Consider the following 21,858-nt stretch of genomic DNA (forward strand, 5'->3'; position numbering starts at 1 on the left):
GAAAGGGAAACCAAACTATTGGATCCATTCCTAAGAAGTGTTCTTAAATATTTCAGAGCTAACTTTTGGTTTCTTTGGTCAATAACTTCTCTTCACAACAGAACCAACAGATAGATTCTATATTCTTTTTCTTCCTCATATCGTAATATTGTTGAATATGTAGATCAGAAATTTCGGACTTTTCTTTATCTAACATGCAATAATACTGCAGAAAACAACTGACACACCAGAATTAATAATGAACTACATCCCCGTATTTCTCTTATCACATCAGTGGGTTGAACAAGAAAACATCGGTGATACTCTAATCCAGGCATGTCAAAACCCTGCACATTGTGCAACTGTCTCTGTGCGATGTGCACTCTCTATTCCCCTACCTGGAGGGAGTGAATCGCCTTGGAGGGGAACGCGACAGGGCTATACAATACCTGCAGCAGCTTTTGTTTCAGTAACACAGTTTCAGTACGAGTGCCGATTTGGTTGGATCTGTGAATGAGTCATGATAAATAAAGTGAGGAGTTCACAGATAACGGAGAAGAGAAATTACGAATCATATAATATAATTGTTATAATGTTTTCCTCAGCCAACAATAATAATTATTTTAAAATTAAAGGCTTTCATCATCCTATGTGCAGGTAATAGTGTTGTGAGGTGACAATTTAGATCAGATTAGTAAAGTTCTCAAAATATATTGCCAGCGCTTATTTCTTAATCAGTACTCTTACGGCAAAACGTACTTGACAATGGCGTTGTTTTGGAGTCTGTACTAACACAGCCATAAAAAATTAGACGACTTACTACTTTCATTTCATAAACTGGTAAGTGATGAGAATATAGTGAGGAATACATGTGAGGCTCTTGAGGTTGTAAGGAGAGAAGAAAACAACTATTTGCAAGGCGGAAAAATGTTCTGGAAAAATATACAATGGCAAATTTCCATCTCACGTCACAATATTAATTCAAGATAATTATATTAATAAATCTTTAAATCTGCCATAAAGAGAATACCGTCGCTTCACAGCTTGTGAACTACACTTTTAATTTCTTTCAGTAACGCTCCCAACTTTTCGATACTTGCTCTCAACGTTTTCAAATAAACTATATGTGAATTTAAATTCTAAGCTTAATTTATATTTATTTATATTAATAGTAATTTATATTGACATACAGCAAAGAAATGATTTCAGTATAAAAACTTCACAATGTCCTACTGCATGTAATTAATTGGGAGTATAATATTTTCTTCGACATTTGTGTACCAATGGTCACAGTAAGTAATAATGCTTGACGAACAATGAAAGAGTAGGGTCTATTACTTTAAAATAATTAGAACCTACTACGTAAAATGAAATACTTGTTCGTTTCTTGTTGTTTCGAAATTACCCCAATTTTTTTCTTCAAATACTGTATAAAAATCATATTAATAAATTATGCTTTACAAACCACTACTTTGTGAAGTATAACTGAGTAAGCCTAAAGTATCTTGTATTACAATTGTCAAATATAGACACTGATAATAACCGTGTTTTTTTTCCTTCTGCTAAGTGTGTTTATAATGTCCAAATGTCTATTTAATCCAACCCTAGAAGCGCAGAATAGATTATTGTACACCCCTCCAGCTAAGAACGTGTAAGAGCAACGCTTGATTGATGCAACCTGCACAGACCGGCGATCCGCGCACATAACTGCACATTTAGAGTCTGATTTCTGACAAGCCTGCTCTAATCGCTAGAAACCGAAACAAACAAGGCAAGGACGACTTCGTTCAAGGACGACAATTGCCCATTAAAGTGACATAGTTGCGATTCGCTCAATATTATCGCTCGCGCTCTAATTTGAGTCTTTTTTTTTTCTACATGCAAAACCTGCATCCTGTTTACAGTGTCGTGAAACGTGGCAAACCGCTAGTATTACATACACAGAAATATGAGAGACAAACACTAAGGGAAACCATCATGCCCAGGAACTTAAGTTTGATTGTACTTGTACTCGCGTTGTACAAGGAGGTGATTGGTGACAGCAAAGACAATCCCGAGGAATTTCTGGACGTGGTGAGTCTACATACGTACTTTAATCTACGAAGCTAATTTTATTTAAAAAATTCAATAACAGTGAAATAACGTGATAACCTAATAATAGCGGAAAGTCTCGGGCGATATCGCAATAAAAATCCAATTAGTAGGTTCTCAAGTGTAGATTCATGTATATCTTTATTTTGGCGAAAGATAGCAGCCATACTGGGTGTTCAGCTCAAAATGTGTCATGGCTCGCTGTATGTCGTCATGTGGCTATCCGATGAGCCTAGAGAATTCAATTTTCCTACACTTCTGCAAAGGCGTATTACATAAATGCGAGAGAAGTTGCCTAGGAAGTACGGCGTTCATTCTGAAGATTAGCTACTTACCGATACGTACGGTAACGCCAGTAGTGGCAAGAATGTGAACTGTTTGGAAGCACGTACTGAAGTGAGTTTTTTTTTCTTACTGTCGGGATATGAGGGAGAGGGTTAAGACGATTACTTACGTATTTGTTGACATTAACTTCTACAGTCAACATGGACATGGACCATTTGATTTGTGTTGTGGAATGTTACCGTACGCAACCGATGATAACAAATACCCTGCGTACGACTTGACGGCGCAAAACACAGTTCGAAAGAGGTTATGGTAGCACACATACCGTACAGACCGCCATCTGTTGCTACGACGTTCAAGTTATACCGTACAAGTTCTCAAGTTCAGATTGAAGAACGCCTTAAATAATAGGCAACTTCTCTAACATATAAGCTGAAACTCGCTTCAAATCGCTGACTCACAACAGTGACGTCATGACACACTTTGAAATGAACACCCAGTAGAAGACTGTGCGCTCTAGGCCAGCCGCCGGCAAATTTGTACTCACGATGACATCCCTGGGTGCAAGCCGCAATACACAATACACAATATCAATCGAGGAGTACTGGGTGTTCATTTCAAAGTGTGTCATGACGTCACTGTTGTTGGGTCACCGATTTGAAGCGAGTTTCAGCTTATATGTTAGAGAAGTTGCCTATTATTTAAGGCGTTCTTCAATCTGAACTTGAGAACGTGTACGGTATAACTTGAACGTCGTAGCAACAGAAGGCGGTCTGTACCGTCTGTGTGCTACCATAACCTCTTTCGAACTGTTTTGCGCCGGCAAGTCGTACGCAGGGTATTTGTTATCATCGGTTGCGTACGGTAACATTCCACAATACAAATCAAATACTCCGTGTCCATGTTGACCGTCGAAGTTAGTGTCAACAAATACGTAAGTAATCGTTTTAACCCTCTCCCCATATCCTGACAGTACTTATTTCCAAACAGTTCACATCCCTGCCACTACCGGCGTTACCGTACGTATCGGTATGTACTCTTCAGAATGAACGCCGTACTTGCTAGGCAACTTTTCTGCCTCTTAGGTTATGCACCTCTGCGGAAGTGTAGGAAGATTGAATTCTCTAGGCTCATCGGCTAGCCACATGACGGCATACAGCGAGCAATGACACATTTTGAACTGAACACCCAGTATAGAGCATTCCGTTCGGATCCCAGTGACGTATTCTCAACTAGGGCTGGGGACGGAGCGGTTCGGTTCGGAGCAGTTACTGTGACGCCATTACTCGGTTGAACCAAGTACTGTACCGAGTACAAATTTGTGGCGGCAGATTTAAATTTTAGACAGATTGAGTCGATTTTAGAACGTACTTTGACAGTGAAACCAAGCGTGTTTTAAAAGCGTTGCAGTAAAGAGCTTTCGCTTTGCCAATTACGAGAAAAAAGTTCTTCTCTTCATTGTAAAATGGCGGTTACAGATTTCATTTGAGTGATTACAACTATTTGCGGAGTTATTTTGTATGAAAGGCCTATTTAACTTTCAGTGTTGTTATAGTGGGTGTTCAGTTCAAAGTGTGTCATGGCTCGCTGTATCCCGTCATATGGCTAGTCGATGAGCCTAGAGAATTCAATCTTCCTACACTTCCGCAGAGGTGTATAACCTATATGTCAGAGACGTTGCCTAGCAAGTACGGCGTTCATTCTGAAGAGTACTTACCGATATGTACGGTAACGCCGGTAGTGGCAAGAATGTGAACTGTATGGAAACATGTACTGAGGTGGATTTTTTTCTTACTGTCGGGATATGGGGAGAGGGTTAAGACGATTACTTACGTATTTGTTGACATTAACTTCGACGGACAACATGGACACGGAGCATTTGATTTGTGTTGTGGAATGTTACCGTACGCAGCCGATAACAAATACCCTGCGTACGACTTGGCCGCAGAAAACACAGTTCGAAAGAGGTTATGGTAGCATACAGACCGTACAGACCGCCATCTGTTGCTACGACGTTCAAGTTATACCGTACACGTTCTCAAGTTCAGATTGAAGAACGTCTTAAATAATAGACAACTTCTCTAACATATAAGCTGAAACTCGCTTCAAATCGCTGACTCACAACAGTGACGTCATGACACACTTTGAAATGAACACCCAGTATATGATGGACGAAATAAAATTGATAAAATAATTTTAATACTAACAGCTAATAAATTAACATGTGAGGTAAACGTTAAACGCTCAGCTAAGTAAAAAAGATGATAGAAACGGGCTCCATGAAGCGTTGCCTAAAACACTTAAAAATAACACACAGAATTATTTACAATTACGGAAAGTGGATAAAATAATCAATAAAACGTGGAATCTTAAACTGAAGAACATAATGTTTATTTATTTTATAACATTACTAGCCTTCAATACAACCATGTTCCCTTTGGTGAATAGTAATATTATTGATAAATTAAAGTAATTAGGTAACATAATTCGTAGAAATAAATACAAATAAAATGATGACTGATGAGCAGAGGACGGATCAGAGTGACTGTTCTTACAAGTTTACTAACCATTTACTATAGTCTGTTTATGTTGAAGCATAGACGGTGACTCCAGAAGTACACAGCGGGCGCGTACCTGCAATGTCCGCACAGTTGTGTCAAAAGAATGCGTACACTGTGCTGTACATGACGGCTGTGAATTTGTACTCCGTTATAAAACACTACATTGTACGTAAGTGTAAAGTGAATACTACGTAATCTGTGCATTGCAGTGGACAATAATGTACATGTGGAGATTGTTGAAAGTGGACGTTCTGCGTCTCTCACTTGAACAAAAATTATATCGTGAGAAACTCCTTTCGACATCGCAAGACGTAATAGGTGCATACGAATAATATATTATATCAGGAAGATCAATATCAATATCTGATATATTTCTTTCACTGTTTGATCTCGTGGGCTCTATTTGTTTCTTGCAACAGCAACACATCTCGCACGCCACACATGATTGAAAAACCATTATGTTTTGCTAACACATTCTGAAGTTTCTCGTTCACTTTTTTCGTAACTTCCAGCTTTGGTTTCCTTAAGTTTTACAGATATTTCTTCTATATGTTTATAGCCTTTGGCATGTGTAAATCAGATATTTGTAACAACGTTATGGCTTTCGGTAAGGACAAAAGTTATTCTGTATGAAATCTAAACTGGTCGCAAGACCATCTGAAATTAGGGATTTTGCTATTTCAATTAAATGTGCCTTTGTAGAATCTGAACTATTGATCACCTTCACAAATTGAACATAATATGTGGCATAATAGAAGGCAGCCTCCAGCCAACTACCCCATCTTGTTATTATGGGGTTTGGTGGAAGAGGAACCCTGGGAGCGATTTCCTTGAATTTCTGCATTCGGGAAGGTTCTCTCAGAAAAAATTTCTTAACATTACCTACAAAACTATCGACGTCACTATAAGAAGAGCGAATTACTTCCACCACCCTATGGAGTCAATGTGCTAAGCAAGTAAGGTGAACCAACTTAGGATATATTATTTTTATGTCCATGGCCGCCTTTATCATATAGGGCGCAGCATAAAAAGAAGTACATTATTATACCTGATACCAGTAGGACACAAAATACCCATGGCATTAGAGAATACAGCACGTTAGTAAATATTTCTTTCCAGTAGAGTTAGATATAAGTGTTCCTACAATTACCTTTGTATCCGATGTTGACGGATCCTCTTTTATATTTTTTAGTAGCTTCTTTTGCGACGCTTTATCAACATCTTCGGTTATTTAGCGTCTGAATGAGATGAAGGTGATAATGCCGGTGAAATAAATCCGGGTCCAGCACCGAAAGTTACCCAGCATTTGCTCAATTTGGTTGAGGGAAGACCCCGGAAATAACCTCAACCAGGTAACTTGCCTCGACCGGGAATCGAACCCGGGCCATCTGGTTTCGCGGCCAGACGCGTTACTCCACAGGTGTAGACCCCTCTTGTATATATTCCCTGTGATTTCTGCTGTTGCAGTGCCTTTCTAATTGTCATTTTTTTCGTAGCTCTTAACGTCACTTTACATATATTACACGTAATAATTTCTCCTTCACTGCTGAAGATAATAACTCCGAACTGGTGTACAAGCATTCACTTTTTTCACTTTGTACACATTTTTCCTTAGGCATTCTGACAGTTTATAAATAACACACCAATAGCACACGCTCGTTCCTAACTGCTCTGTTGAACTGTAGGCCCACTATTATGCGTACTTCATCGGATACCTCGTATTCCCAAATAATAACTTCGCATTTGCTTTCACTAGTAGTAGCATACGCCACCTGTTTGCGCAACGTGATGTTCCTACTACATACTGTATAATTTTTTACCCACTGTCTGTACCTAGGGAACACGTGCCGAGACATTCTGCTCTCTGCATCAGTAACATGTAGCCACGGAACCTGGTCACTCTGATCCGCCCTCTGCTGATGAGGTAACACAAATCCAATAAACACAAATAGAAGAAAAATATAATGAACTTCCTTTTTTAACACATTTCAATATTAATCAAATACTCTAATATGATGATAATAATAATATTAATAGTAATAATAATATCATTATTATATTATTATTGTTATTATTATTATTATTATTATTATTATTATTATTATTATTGTTATTATTATGTACAGTAATATGTTCAGACTGTCAGTGTTCATTAGGCCCACGTGACAGGTCATATAATAGGATGAACTCCTCTTCAATACTAGAGGCCTTTCAGTCCGCCTTGGGGATAAGGAAATAATTCCTGCAGCAGAAAATATTTAAATACAACAGTACCTACGTTGTTGTCTGCTAGAATTAAGTAAAACACGTGAACTCTGAACATTTGAACTGACCGGTAACGGCTACGGTTAACCGAGTAACTCCGCTGCCAAGCACTTAAACCGATAGAACCGAGTAACTCAATAGTTCTACTCGCTCCGTCCCCAGCTCTACTCTCAACCCAGTCATCTGACGTAGGCTACACAATATTTGTTTATAGACGGACAGATTATATAGTGCGATCGAGAAGTCTCTCCGCAGTGCTTGTGTAGCCGAGAATCCACTAGGCAGAGAATTCAAGTGTATTTGGTAGAGAATTCAAGTGGTAGCACTGGCCGCTAAGCATATGATGGCCTGGAGGTGTGATGTTGCCAAACCGGAATGAATGGGGGAGTGCCAACTTTTTACGGGGTTGTATTCTAGGGTTACTAGAACTAATATAGGTGCGGAGGGACTTTTCGATCGCACTGTATTTTATTTCACTTTTATTTTTACTGTATTAGAAAATACATCACAAATTGCCACTCTTAATACAACTTGTAAATTTTCGTCTGTTAGTCACGATCTTTGTTTAGATTTTACAAGTTTTCGTTCAGAAAACAATAATTATTGTTCGGAAATATAGGATTGTTAAATGTAGAGCCAAACATAGCAGCTGTGTAGAGTAGCGGCAGGCGATCTATGGTAGGACTACACATATTTTTCTATGAGAGAAGTTTAAATAAATCTAAGCCAGTCTGGTGTGTTATACAATGGCAACGTTTTATGTCCTCACTTCCAGCTCTCTTAATAACACGTTAGTCCATCTAGTAGACTTTTTTAATGTCGTATTTTGAGTCTCGTATGTTACTACAGATACACATTGCTTTATATTCAGATTCATTTCTTCTATATATTATCTTCATGATTGGCATTAGGGATGTGAGAACAAACGATTTCTAAAACAGATTTATGCATTGTTTGGCAGTATATGGGGCCATTTTGAGCACCTTTTGTGAACTGAAATCAACACGTGATACAACACAAGAATGCTAATTTTGGTTTTAATGGGTTTTCTTTCTTTTAAATCCATATATTATATTTATTGCAGTTAAATTTCAATTATGCATATCCTACAATGTGTAGTTTTAAACTATAAATTTAAATAATATTAATATTGTTATTAAATTGTTTTTATTAGCTTTATTCACTTGTTTCTACTAGCTCTGTCTGCAATTGTTTAATCCAAAGTCTCCTCAGATTGATGAACTGAACCATTAGAATTTTCCTTAGTGTGTACACACAAATTTTCACTGAAAGAGATAATTTTTAAAAACAATAGTTTATGAATGGTAAAAAATATGATTTTGTACATACTGAGACCTGAAGAATTAAAAAATGGGGGAATAAGTACATGGTGCCTTTTGAAAAAAAAAAACAGTCATTGGCACACTTTTTATAAATGAAAAGCATATTATTTGAAAACATGTTCAAAATGTTCCTTCTTTGAAATCCTACAACGTTTGTGTAAATAGTTTCTTCATAAAATTAGAAATAAGAAATTTACAGCATTGTTCTTTACTTTTTACCCAATTTGTATATTCCTCGACTATCATTCCAAGAGTACAGTAATGGACTTATTCCTTACGCAACCAAATACGAAAAATTAACAACTCATAATCCTACATATTGGGATGCGGGTTCATACATACGTTTCATATTCTGTGGTCCCCCCAGTACGAGGTGAAAAGCTGCAATGCTACGCTGTACATTACCTGTAACAAAGAGAAAAGAGAAGCTTACAATTTTTCATAAATTACAATAAATTACAATACACAATAAATCCAAATACAGATATTCTATTCTACAGTATATTAGATCGCTGGAATCAAAGTACCGCCGTAAAATAGCATTACGAGAGGGGTTCGGCCGGCGCCGTGGATCGTGTCCCGGCATGGCACAGTTGGTAAGAGCGCTCAGCGCGCAGAGCTGAGAGGTCCTGGGTTCGATTCCCGGTGCCGATACGAATTTTTCTCGTATTTAATAGTAACAGTCACTTATATAACACTACATAATATTATTTACTTCATTTCAATTATACTTCACTGTACTCTTATGTCATGTTTCTCCGAAATCATATTGTACTTTATTTTTAAGTTAACGTTTGCTTTGTATTCTGGATCCTATTAGTCAGCCGTAGATGTCGGCCAGATGTCCCAAATTGTGGAAGTAGTAGTAGTAATTAAATAGTAAAACATTCTTATCGATTTAGAGTTCATAGCCATGTTTTATTTTTTATTTCAAATAAATCTATTAATATTTTAGTAAACTTTATTATATTTCATGTGCATTATTTAAAAATAAATAGACTCATGAGTAGTAAATAAGAACAAAATCTGACCAATGGATGAGTACCTAACATTCTGAATATATGCTAAGAGCCAAATACAACTTTCTGACATACTGATGAAAAACACACCGGAATGCATGTTGAGATATCTGCAACACCGTCTTTTGGCGCATGAATGAATCACAGTTAGCTACGACAAACACAATTTAGTATAATATTCTCATATGGATGTTCCTTTAATTGATAGAATAATATGAAATTTGAAAAATTAGCACTTAGCATATTTACGAGTAGAATGTTATGTTTTCAATTGCTAAACACAGAAAAAACAGAAACGGAAAGGCAGGCAGACTGCATGCCGAAAACGAATTTTTGGAGCGAAGATTCTTTAGGCCGAATACAAATAGAACGCTGTGAAACAGAATTCTGTGACGGACGTTTTAAGAAGAGGTTGAAGACTGAAGTGACCAAAACTGACAGGTTACCAATCAAATGTTTTAATTTTGAAAACTACTCAACCAATAACGACAAATTTTAAAAAAAGAAGATCTGTATATTGTGTTTTGCATATACCACATGAAATTCATTCTAGTTGGATGAAATGTTTATCTATATTGATTAGTTCTTTGAAATTCCTTTCTTTCGGTAACTCAAAACAATGGTTCTTAAGGGGAGTTTGTACAGGGACATCATTTTATTTTTACTAACGTTTCTAATATTAACTTGGCTATACCAATTCACTGCGGGCTAAAGCAGGGAGATGCACTATCACCTTTACTTTTTAACTTCGCTCTAGAATATGCCATTAGGAAAGTTCAGGATAATAGACAGGGTATGGAGTTGAATGGGTTACATCACCTTCTTGTCTATGCGGATGACGTGAATATGCTAGGAGAAAATCCACAAACGATTAGGGAAAACGCGGAAATTCTAGTTGAAGCAAGTAAAGCGATAGGGTTGGAATAAATCCCGAAAAGGCTAAGTATATGATTATGTCTCGTGACCAGAATATTGTACGAAATGGAACTATAAAAATTGGAGATTTATCTTTCGAAGAGGTGGAAAAATTCAAATATCTTGGAGCAACAGTAACAAATATAAATGGCACTCGGGAGGAAATTAAACGCAGAATAAATATGGGAAATGCGTGTTATTATTCGGTTGAAAAAGCTTTTGTCATCTAGTCTTCTGTCAAAAAAACAAAGTTAGAATTTATAAAACAGTTATATTACCGGTTGTTCTTTATGGTTGTGAAACTTTGAGAGAGGAACAGAGATTAAGGGTGTTTGGGAATAAGGTGCTTAGGAAAATATTTGGGGCTAAGAGGGAAGAAGTTACAGGAGAATGAAGAAAGTTACACAACACAGAACTGCACGCATTGTATACTTCACCTGACATAATTAGGACCATAAAATCCAGACGTTTGAGATGACAGGACATGTAGTACGTATGGGCGAATCCAGAAATGCATATTGAGTGTTAGTTGGGAGGCCGGAGGGCAAAAGACCTTTGGGGAGGCTGAGACGTAGATGGGAAGATAATATTAAGATGGATTTGAGGGAGGTAGGATATGATGGTAGAGACTGGATTAATCTTGCGCAATGAACCTCCGGGTTCCTTAAAAGCCAGTAAGTAAGTAAGTATACCTTTGGATTAACGGTTGAGCACTGGAAACACCATTTTCTACCCCCTTTCCACGAGATCGATGATACTGGCGTAAAATACAAACAAATCACTTTACTAGGTATAGGAGGGAAGAAAAGTAGTTCATCAAAGAAAACTTCCAGTCCTAAATGTGAATCCAACCCGAACCGCCCGCATACCATAGTAGTCAAGTGTGGAAATAACACTTATCTAAATTAGATAATACTCGTATTTTACAGTCCATGCATTGAAGTAAGGACACACACAATACGAGTACTTCCTTGGTTACGAGTACTTTCTAGCGAGTTTGACAGTAGAAATAATTTCTCGGTAAGCCTACATATTCAAATTCTTGCCGTTGTACCATAATTTACCCACAATGACACACAGATAATGTTTATCAAGTAATACAGTGTGGCTTAATTGTATACTCCGGTATACTCGACTTAAATGGAATTCCCCAACAACCTTTTGTAACAATGTTTGTTCACTATCTCTATCTGCACAGAAATTAGTTATGCATGTGGGTGGCTTGGCTTTTGGAGGGCCGGAAAATTCAATTTTTTCCCGTACCATTAACACCCTGCCCTTCCCAAGAAAGTTTGGAGTTGAAATATACTCCTAAGTATTTACATTGTTCTTGCGGAATTACATCACAAATTGAATTCGTAATTTAAACAAATTTCCTCTCGAATTTTACAAAATGTTTTTGATTTACTTTTAGAACTATTCATCTTCATCCTATGCATTAATGCCCATTTATAAATTTTATTAAAATCCGTTTGAATAGCATCCACATCTGAACTATTTCTAATTTTTCAATAGACAATGCATTCGTATGCACATAGTCTCACATTGGATGTAATATTTTGGCATTAGTCATTTACTTATATCATGAAGAGTAAAGGCCCATTCACAATGAAAATTAAACATAACGGAAGCGTTAACTAAACGTTACAGTAAAATCAAGAAGTCATACCATCATTCACGATGGGAACATAAACATAACCGCAAACATACTTGGTAACCATGGAAACATAACAACGACGCCACTTCCTCATATTCTGTCGTATACTTCAGCGCTTCACGATTGTGTTCTGTTTGCAAATCACGTAAGCATAAACATGAAAGTTTGGAGTTTGCAAACTTTCATGTTAACGTCTTACGGTAATGTTTATGTCAATGCTTATGTGAATCATTATGAATGATCTCATTTGGTAGCCTGGGCGCAAACTTCTGTGTTTATGTTACGGTTATGTTTAATTTTCATTGTGAATGGGCCTTAAGAACCCTAAAATGCTACCCTCTGACATAGCTGTAAATTCATACAATTTCCGATATTTCGTGACCTACTGTTTTATTTTTATTTATTTAATGCAGGGCTGTAGAGTTTATCTTTAGCCGTGATAATGGCAACATGCAATATTCAAAAGTGAACGCACGTAAGGACCACCTACAAAACAAGTAAACAAATATACAAATAAACAAACAGTGAGAAGGGTACATAAATAAATATATAACATGAAAGAAAGGGTAACAAATTTTATATTTGGAGGGCCATCATCTTCTCTCTTGTTTCCCAATACTTCTCTACCAATGTTGTTGAGGACAGATTGGGACAATCCATTAGATGGTCTGAGTCCATTATGATGTTCTGGTGACAGAGTGGGCAGTTAGGATTCTGGAGTAAACCAATGCGGCATAGATGTTTACCCAAGCAATCATGTCCAGTTGCTAATCGGAATTTGGCAACTGCTTCTCTCCTTGGCCAATCTGGTACCGAAGTGACATTGTCTTTCCATTCAGAGGAGCTTATGTTATATTGCAGAGATTTTTTATGTGTCCTTTACCTTCTGTCGTATGATGGTTAATGTTCGACTGTAGGGTACTTCACAAACATAGGGCAGGATTTTAGTACCCTTTTTTTTGCAACAGAATCGTAACCTACTGTAACTCTCTGGGTTCTACCTTTTAAGAATTCTTAGATTCAAAGCATCACACTTTGGCAACTGCTTCTCTCCTTGGCCAATCTGGTACCGAAGTTACATTGTCTTTCCATTCAGAGGAGCGTTTGCTATATTGCAGAGATTTCTTATAAGTGTCCTTTTCCTTCTGTCGTATGATGGTTAATACTCGACTGTAGGGTACTTCACAAACGTAGGGCAGGATTTTAGTGCCTTTTTTTTGCAAGAGAATCGTGACCTACTGTAACTCTCTGGGTTCTACCTTTTAAGAATTCTTAGATTCAAAGCATCACACTTTGGCAACTGCTTCTCTCCTTGGCCAATCTGGTACCGAAGTTACATTGTCTTTCCATTCAGAGGAGCTTATGTTATATTGCAGAGATTTTTTATAAGTGTCCTTTTCCTTCTGTCGTATGATGGTTAATGTTCGACTGTAGGGTACTTCACAAACATAGGGCAGGATTTTAGTGCCTTTTTTTTTTTGCAAGAGAATCGTGACCTACTGTAACTCTCTGGGTTCTACCTTTTAAGAATTCTTAGATTCAAAGCATCACACTTTTATCTGTTCCTAGCCTATTTAATTTATCTATGAATATGTCATGTGGTAAGTACCATATAAAATACTTCTGAAATTGCATCGATTCTTCCGCCTCTAGCCCTTCAGTTAGATCCTCAACCAGCGACGTTCCATACCATTTCTTATTGTTCTCGTCTCTTTTCTGCTATATTGGGGCCAATAGTTTTCAGTACTTTTTGCAATGAAGTACGTAAATTTCTTTTTTAGTGTTTCCTATTTTACGAGCTATCGGCAAAATATCGTCTAAACTGGGTGTAAAACTTTCTTTATTTATATTTAGCAAATACACTCAGGGACAAAAAAACCGGACACTTTAATATTTGCTGGTATTTTGCAAAACATTATCTTCTCATACAATATTATGGTAGCCACCTGTTGTTATGGAGACGTGTATACATTGCTGATTGTTTTTTGTTTTATAAACAAGCCATTACAACCAAATATTCCAATTTTGCTTTCGGAGTCTCAGATATAACAATTTTGTCTCAACCATTTTGTGCTTCATTATCGTTATCATTCGTTATTTCTTTATTTTTACATTTTCTGAGTTTAAGTGGGGTTGTAACATGTGTCTTAAAACAAGATGCGACCTGAAGATGTGGCTCGAGCTGTAGCCCTTTACGATGATGGACGCAGTGTACGTTACATTGCAAATGTTATGAATATGGCTAGAAGCACAACCCATGATGCCATAAAACGCTATAGAGAGACCCTAGAATATATCAGAAGACCAGGTTCGGGTCGTCCAAGAGCTACAAATCCAAATGAAGACAGGTATATGGTGTTGAGAGTTCTTAGGGAGCGCAACCTGCCAGCTACTAGTGTAGCCCAGCAATTTGTTAACATGCATGGACGCCCAATTTCGGCCAAAACAGATAGAAGGAGGTTGGAAGCAAGTGGACTGATATCAAGTAGACCTACAACTGGTCCCAGACTTCTCAGGATGCATCGAGTTGAACGACTGCGTTTTGCAAATGATCACAGGGATTGGAGAAATGGACAGTGGAGCTGTATTCTGTTCACCGATGAGTTCCGTTTCAATCTGTGCTCACCTGATGGACGTGAAAGAGTTTGGAGAAGGAGGGGAGAACGATTTTCAAGGTGTTGCATTTCCGAAAATGTGCCGTATGGAGGTGGTGGAGTGATGGTTTGGGCAGGAGTGTGTACGGATGCTCGTACAGAGTTGGTTTTTGTTGAAAATGGAAGACTAACAGCTGATAGGTATATAAATGAATGTTTGGCTGATCATGTTGTGCTATTTTGCCAATTTGTAGGCGATAATTTTGTTTTAATGCTTGATAATGCACGGCTGCATATTGCCCATGCGGTCGGAGATTATCTCCAAGAAGTGGGAATCCATGTTCTTCCATGGCCAGCAATGAGTCCAGACATGAACCCAATTGAACACGTGTGGGACATGCCGGGACGTCGTGTTAAGAATAGACGACCGAGACCAGAATCGTTACAAGAGTTGAGGCGAGCACTTGGCGAAAAATGGGAACTTATTCCTCAAGAAGACATTGCTAACCTAATTGAGAGCATGCCAAGACGTATGGATGCAGTTATTCAAGCCAGAGGGGGTAATACCCGTTACTAAAAAGAGTTTTTAATGTTTAAGGCACCATAAAATGAAAAAAAAAACAGTTAGACCAAACGATGCCATAGTTATACGCCCTTTGTAATTTTTTGTAAATTTTCTCATCAGAGATTTTTTTTCAAATGTTGTCGTATAAGGTGCTAAATGAAACATTATTTTATTAAAATGGGTTTTGTTTCATTTTGAAACAATTGGTAACAAAATACAAGCAAATATAGAAGTGTCCGGTTTTTTTTTGTCCCTGAGTGTATTATCAGTGTTAAAACTTCCTGTTTAAATGTATACAATGTTGCAAAAGGAGAGTCGCGAATACTTTCCTTTATGGAAGTACTTTTAAGCTCTTCTCCCAATTCTTCTTGTTTCGTGTAACTATAACAGCACTTTTAGACACAACCATCGCTGTAAGTGTCCTCTCCAAAACATGTCTAACGGAAATTGTCTTCCATTCACTCTGGAAATACATATGAAAAAACACAAGGTTGCTTTGATATCAAAGTGTATGTAATTTCCTCGACTACCTGAAGGGTACACGGAAAGAACTATCAATTTCACAAATTGAGTTTTGGATAATAAATAATTTTAAGTTTAAAGCGTGGCCATTTATTTAAATTAATATTTAGAAAACTTGTTTCAATATGTCTGCAGTGCCTGGTGACATAAGTCAGTTTCCACAAACCTTTTTTGATAATTTATTGGCAACTTAAGGAATATCTGCTCGCTTGGAAAAAGAGACATAAGTATTTCTCCCATTACGATAATTCATAAAGAAAAAAATCAAATCAACATAAACCAATGTAAGTTGTCAAATTATCAAAAAAGGTTTGTGGAAACTGACTGACTCACTTTTCCCAGGCACTGCAGATATAAAAGTTGCAATAATATCTGTCCTGAAATAATGATCCAACAATTTGACTTTAAACTAGTTTGGTTCTTTAATTTTTCAACAATGCACCTTAGTGTAACGTTTTTCAATGAAGTCATGACAAAACCAGGACAGATTCTTCAAAGTCCGGCATGACGATTAAACTATAATGATAATTTTCTTCGTTTAGCGTGTGTGATATACTTCTCCGTTTCGCTTGTGTAACATTTTCTAGACTCTTCAAGTGTTGACAGTTGCTGCCCTCTCCCGCAATATCATTCATGGCACAGATCTTCTCATTAGAATCAAATTATCTGCCAATTCTTCGTTTTTTATTCACATTTTTGCACATATCACACTCACTATGAAATTTGTTCCATTTTTTTTTTTACATACTGGATTTCTGTAATTAATAAATTAATTTATTAACAAAAATGATCGTGGTCATCGCACATTTGTAGTGTAAAGTAAATAAATACATAATTAGTAACACTACGTTTCAACTGGATTTGGACTTTGAGTGTTACTTCCTTCACTTGGACTTCACTTGTTCTTCGTAAGAATCCTAAATTTTGACGCCTCATTAAAGTGTACTATGATTTATTTTTTCAAGTTTAATATTCTCAAACGGAAGCCCGTATCCTCTTTCACAATATGTCGACAAATTCTCAATTTTCAAATTTTTGGAGTTCAATTTTTGTTTCCGTCTAACCTTCAGTTCTATTAAATACAAAATAATACTTAAACACGCCAACACCAGCATTTAAACATCCATTATCCTGAATGAATTAAAAATAATTATAAGTGACGCATTTAAAAACTGAACTTAACTAAGTTACAAGCGGAACTACACTGAGGGAGGATAACAAAGAACGTTAACGTGTTGTAAAAACATCCTGTCTAGCAGGTATAACATCTCTTGTTCCTCATTGGCAAGGTTGTCCCTAACGTTTTAACTTAAACGCGGGAAGTGTCGTTCTTTATAACAATCAGAATATAAACAACTTTATAAGCTGTATTGTATTGTATTGTATTTATTAACATTCCATAGTATTCATACATGCTTACAGCTAGAATATGGAACAAGTCAAAAAACTTAATACTATTATAAAATCTTAATTTATAGTCACAGTCTAGATGAAATATATATAGACGAGATTTACAATATAGTCTACTAGTACAACACAAAGTTTTAGTATCAATTTCATGAAGTGTTATTGAATGTCATGAATTCACCTACAGAATAGAAGGCGTAAGAAATTAGGTAGGCCTACTTCTTTAATTTGGCCCTAAATAATTTTATGTTTTGAGTTTCATTTTTATATCGATAGGGAGGTTATTAAAAATTTTTACTACCATATAACGCACTCCTTTTTGATAGCACGATAGACTTGCCGATGGAGTATGAAAGTCATTTTTTGACGTGTATTTATGCTATGAACTGTTGAATTAGTTACAAAGTTTTCACGATTACATACGAGGAAGATTATTAATGAAAAGATATACTGAAAAGCCATGGGCATTATTTGTAGATTTTTGAAAATAGCTCTACACGATTCCCTAGATTTGGCACCTACTATTATTCTAATTATTCAAGGAATACGATCTCTCAGACAACTACTCTGACGTTTCAGTCGGGGATGATAGTGTACAACGGCTATCCCACCCAGACGCACACTGTGGTGACCGAGGACGGCTATGCCCTGACTGTACACCGCATTCCTCACGGCCGCGGTAAGAGGAATTCCACGTACTGCGACAAAGGAGTCGTGTTACTGCAACACGGAATTTCCGGCAGCTCCGCCAGCTGGGTGTATACTGGAAAGGACAACGCACTCTGTGAGATATTTCATTTTACTCAGACATACGGACCTAACCCTCCAATTATACGTATCATGTAGTAATTTAATTAATGTGAAGATTAAGGGGACTTTCATGTGACGACATGAGAAAAAAAAATTTAAATTTGCAACTATTTTAGACTATACAAGCACGAAACATTGCAGCCACAAATTGATGCAATTTCTGAAGAGTTCAAATTGATCATTTAGTAACATTTTAGGATGCGTAACATAACTTTCACGTTCATAGTTCCTTCTACACACCAATTATACAGAGTGAGCCGTAATTAATGTCATTAATTCCAGATAATTATTCTTTGAGATATTTCAAACAAAACAACTGAATACAACTTTTATTGTTTTTGCTCCCTTTTCGAAATGTAAACTGCTTTATATGACACATTTCATAGCGTGTTTTGGAAAAGCTGTTGATTGAATTCACACTATGCTCAGTGAATTTAAGAGAGGACTGTATTATGATGACTATTACACTCTTACTACGTCATACTACTTTTGACCAATAAAACGGTACGAAAGGACGTATTTCAACCTATCATGGCTGCTTATCGCACAGTTTTATCGCGTCCCTAGCATTTGTTTAATTTTATCGCGTCCCTAGCATTTGTTTAATTTTATCGCATCCCTAGCATTTGTTTCTTTGTTTGCCAACATTTGAAACTGCGCTGGTCTGGACGTCAAAAAATATATATATATATAATTACAAACCACTCCAGTCGATGCACAGCAGTTTCAAATATGATCGCATTGGCATTCAAGAACAAGAATTAATAAAAAATCACTGATCATACCTATGCATCTTCTGAAATCCTATTTACAAATAAATGAAGAGCACCATTCGGAAACACTGAATAAATTGAATATACCATATAGGCCTAAATCAACGAGTTCCACTTCTATTACGCACACGTCCAATATAACAATAATTGAACCACCAACCACATTCAAATTTGAAAATTGTACATTCAATAATAATTACCCTTTTTAAATTATTCATGTTTATTTTTTATGTCATCGTCGTTAATTAAAACTTTTGTAACACTTGTGTATATTAGTTAGGTTATGTTATAGCTTCCGCTATATGATATTATGGATAGTCACGTATCAGAGATTGTTTAATATTAAGATTTATTGAAAATTATCTGTCAAGTGACGTTGATTACTGGGATTCGGATAATTGAAGTGGAATGCAACTGTTTTAATAAAAATGAAACTGAATCAACAAAGCCTTTTTGACTAGTAACATTGCCATCGTGTATAGATCGAAAACTTCTCGACGAGAAGACATTGCTAGTAATCATAACTCACTGCTGCCATCTAGCATGCATCTAGCGTAATATTTGTAATGTTGAGTTGGTACAATAATACATTTGAAGACAGTTGTATTTTCGTAAGTCAATTAATATTTTATTGTATTGGAGTACTTCGTTACTTCTAATCTTTATATACTTTCTTCTAATCGTGTAATAGTCAATTAAATCCCACTCGAGTTTTGATTTTCTCTAGATAAATCAAAACGTCTAGCGAGATTACTGTTGAGAAATGATTGAATACAAAAATATATATTATACAAATTAACAGCCACCTTAAATTGGATTCAATTCTCTTTTCAGATAATTTGGTATTATTAGCACTTTCAGAAGACGACCTCCAAAGATCAATATACAATTTTCAGCAAGTAGCAGCCACATACAACATGGAAATTTCAACAGATAAAACAAAAATTATGGCATTCTGTGGGAAATATCCAATACAAAGTAAAATTTGTCTCGATAATAAAATATTAGAAAGATGTAATAGTTTCCCATATTTAGGTTACAATCTTTCCATTTTTTAAGAATTGGACATATCACAGAAAATTAATAAATACACAAGAGCTTTCGGCATTATAAATATTGTGATGAAACCATCCTTCGTTCAGAAACATACCCGCATACGTCTCTACAACACATTGGCATGACCTATGCTCAGCTATGGCACCAAAGCATGGACACTGAGGAAAGCAGATAAAAGCAGAATAACGGCTTGTGAAATGAGATTCATGCGAAGAACAGCGGGCTATACTAAGTGGGATCTGAAAAGAAATTGTGAAATTTTAAAGGAACCAATAACTCAACCATTTTAGATTACATTGTTCAATATCAGTCTAATTGGAAACATCATTTGGAAAGAATGAGTAATATTAGACTCCCAAAGGCAATTTATGATTATGTACCACATGGCCAAAGATCTGTTGGTCGTCCTGCTAAGAGATGGCGTGAAAATTTTATGTGAGACCATAACAGGCCTTGTGGCCTAACACTTGTCAGGCAGAATGATAAGAAGAATGATTGAAAGAATATTAGTTTTTCCCTACAAATTTGCAGAAATTTGATCCGAACAAATGTAATTTTCGTTCTCCAAACGAATTTTACAATGTTATATTGGGAATCCAACCAATGGCTATCCGAAAACACGCCATGATATATTTCATATAAAACAATTTTATCTCGTAAAAGAATCAAAATCGAAGAAAATTATATGGCTCATTTTTGTTTGAAATATCTCAAAGAATAACTCCCTGAAATGAATTGTATTACTTACGGCTCACTATTTGTACAATGTGAAAAAAATTGTTATATTCCATACATCTAAAAAAAACTATTTTGCGATATTCACTTTCGGAATTGTAGTACTTAATAAGTAGAAACGGAACAATTCCTTCATAAACAAGATATCAGTATCATCATGACGCGAGTTGGGATAGGCTACATGATGTCAGGGGTAGGAGTGAACGTACAGTTTCATTTCATTAACAGTACTGAAGTGTCTTCTTAAGTGAACAGTCTCATAGTTGCCGAGTGAAGTTACGTACCTTACTTTTAGTGCAGTTTTATTGAGCTGGAACAAGCAACATCACCTATTTTCAGATTGAATGTCCTTATAGAAGAAGTCAACATTTCACAGCAAATGAAGAATAAATACTAAATTATGTAAGTTGTGTAAGATGGAATTAAGGAATTAAACGTCAATAACAAAAAACGCCACTGTATGAGAAATTCTACAAAACACATAAAAATGTTACTTTATCAGCAAGCAAAGATAGTGAAGGAGTATCTTCAGATGCACAATCTGATTTTTTCCAATAATTGTAAAATGATTGTATCTGCTTCTGAAACTTAAAATCTTCATTTCAGAAACTTTATTAAAAAATAACACAAATCGATATATCTCAGTTCGAACAGCTCGTCAGCAATTCCATTTAACTAAATTTAATGAAGTCATCTGGAATTAACGAATATTGGATTGCCAGATGTTATGAAAAGTGTATCGGAGTTGTATCAAAATATTAACAAAACATCTTCAGAGCCAATTTCAGAAACCGTTCTTGTATAAAATCCTGGTCATTATGTAATCTCTGGAATTAGAAGTGTTTTGCAAGCACGCAGAAATGCAAACCATATCAAATCACGGTGTGTAATATAAAATTAGCACCAATTATTTCATGTGACATTCATGGAAGTTTCACTCCATATAAACACTGTTTCGCAAAAAGATGTTGTTTTCTAATGTCAGGCGTTTGACAATAAAGTCATTTGACCTCTTGCACTCCAATATTTTTCAAAGATATCATGGTCAGCCATTGAAGCACAGATTTTGAGGTGTTCCGAATCCATTTCTTGGTTTGAGTTGCACAATGAGCAGTTAGGGGACTGATATATTCCAATTCTATGCAGATGTTTGGCCAAACAATCATGGCCTGTTGTCAATCTAAATGCAGCTACAGACGATTTTCGTGGTAAATCGGGAATTAACTGTGGATTATGATGCAGAGAGTTCCATTTTTTCTCTTGGGATTGTGTTATCAAATT

General features: G+C 36.3%; 1 protein-coding gene across 1 annotated transcript in view; it reads left to right on the forward strand.

The window, feature by feature from the left end:
* The first annotated feature begins 1,871 nt into the window (after positions 1 to 1,871).
* The window catches only part of LOC138698514 (gastric triacylglycerol lipase-like), a 59,222-nt gene continuing 39,235 nt past the window's right edge, over positions 1,872 to 21,858 (forward strand). Inside the window, exons 1-2 of the mRNA XM_069824497.1 lie at positions 1,872 to 2,052; positions 17,783 to 17,987. Of these exons, the coding sequence (XP_069680598.1) occupies positions 1,957 to 2,052; positions 17,783 to 17,987 (301 nt within the window). The 5' untranslated portion in view covers positions 1,872 to 1,956. The remainder of the gene's footprint in view (positions 2,053 to 17,782; positions 17,988 to 21,858) is intronic.

This window comes from Periplaneta americana, chromosome 4 (assembly GCF_040183065.1).
Source record: "Periplaneta americana isolate PAMFEO1 chromosome 4, P.americana_PAMFEO1_priV1, whole genome shotgun sequence".
Classification (NCBI taxonomy): Eukaryota; Metazoa; Arthropoda; class Insecta; order Blattodea; family Blattidae; genus Periplaneta; species Periplaneta americana.